Here is a 1,473-nt window from a genome sequence, read left to right as displayed (position 1 = left end):
GTGTCTCCAGCTGTGGACTTTACCTCAAAGATGCCATCCTCGATGGTCAAGATGGACACATCAAAGGTGCCGCCACCAAGATCAAAGATGAGGACGTTCCTCTCAGACCCAACCTGAAATTAAGTAACTTTTAACTTTTTTGAAAGCTACTCAATTATGATGGACTCTCCTTTTAGTCATACACAGTGGACATCATTCATGTATAATTAGAATTGTTGCAAGTTTTCTACCTTCTTGTCCAACCCATATGCAATGGCAGCAGCGGTTGGTTCATTGATGATACGCAGAACATTGAGGCCAGAGATCGTGCCAGCATCCTTTGTGGCCTGGCGCTGGGAGTCATTGAAGTAGGCGGGTACTGTGATTACAGCATTGTTGACAGTCTTAAAAAGGACAAAAGGACAAAAAGACAAACATTAGCAAAATTTATAACAAAGCTTGCAGTTTTTGTAATGAGCTTTGCTAAATCACATACTTTTCCGAGGTAGGCTTCGGCGATCTCCTTCATCTTTGTCAGCACCATAGACGAGATCTCCTCTGGGTAGAAGGACTTTGACTCGCCTTTGTACTCAACTTGAACTTTGGGGCGAGTGTTGTCATTGATGACATTAAATGGCCAGTGCTTCATGTCTGACTGCACAACTCCATCGTCAAACCTGCGCCCAATCAGTCGTTTGGCATCTGCAAAGAGAAAGTTTTTCCAAAATTCAAAACAAATCTGCTTTCATGCAGGCTTCTGTTTCTGTTAAGGAAGATCACTCAGACATCCAAGGAAGGATTATTGCCATCTTTGGTCTTTCAACCTCTGGTGGAAACTACGAATGGCAGGAAAATCGTCATCATAGTGAGGAAAGGCAATCCTAGCATAATTTAAATCATAACTTTCTATCATTCCTGTCTCATGTTCATAGGAGTTAAAACTGAGAGGCGCAAGTCTCTTTAAATCAGGTAGACATTTGAAGAAACTAACTTGTAACATGTTGCCACTTTTCAACGGGCGAGTGAGACAAGAATGACAGAAGCGCACCATATCACTATTTAATACCAAAAACTTATTCTTACCAAAAACTGTGTTGGTGGGGTTCATGGCAACCTGGTTCTTGGCTGCATCGCCGATCAGCCTCTCAGAATCTGTGAATGCCACATAGCTGGGTGTGGTCCTGTTGCCCTGGTCGTTGGCGATGATTTCAACTTTGCCATGCTGGAACACACCAACACAGGAGTAGGTGGTCCCGAGATCGATACCGACTGCTGGTCCCTTAGACATGTTTCCTATAAAAATAAAGTTAAATTGTTAATTTGTTGATTCTGTGTGATTTTACAGATTAGAGCTTGTGTCAGCCTAAACCATTTCAGCCAGTGACACTGAAGTACTAATACAAGCTGCAACATCAATACGAAGGAGCTGTAGACTAAGACTGCAACTTACAGTTATTTTGTTAATCTGTCAATAATTATCAATTACATTTTTTT

General features: G+C 41.8%; 1 protein-coding gene and 1 non-coding gene across 2 annotated transcripts; both read right to left on the bottom strand.

Annotated features, from left to right (window-relative positions):
* Nucleotides 1-5: 5 nt before the first annotated feature.
* LOC121964802 (heat shock cognate 70 kDa protein-like) lies at nucleotides 6-1,294 on the bottom strand (the record flags this gene model as incomplete). The annotated part of the gene is made up of 4 exons (XM_042514990.1): nucleotides 1,063-1,294; nucleotides 476-681; nucleotides 231-383; nucleotides 6-113 (listed from the first exon to the last, which is right to left on the bottom strand). Coding segments are annotated over exons 1-4 (672 nt in total), but the record flags the coding sequence as incomplete, so codon positions are not given.
* Nucleotides 756-848, bottom strand: LOC121964803. The gene has a single exon (XR_006107413.1). It is a non-coding gene; the product is annotated as a small nucleolar RNA SNORD14 (small nucleolar RNA).
* Nucleotides 1,295-1,473: the final 179 nt, after the last annotated feature.

The sequence above is a fragment of the Plectropomus leopardus genome, unplaced genomic scaffold, assembly GCF_008729295.1.
Source record: "Plectropomus leopardus isolate mb unplaced genomic scaffold, YSFRI_Pleo_2.0 unplaced_scaffold17245, whole genome shotgun sequence".
NCBI classification, from domain to species: domain Eukaryota; kingdom Metazoa; phylum Chordata; class Actinopteri; order Perciformes; family Serranidae; genus Plectropomus; species Plectropomus leopardus.
The sequence above is the reverse complement of the archived record's forward strand: the minus strand, read 5'-3'. Positions and strand labels throughout refer to the sequence as shown.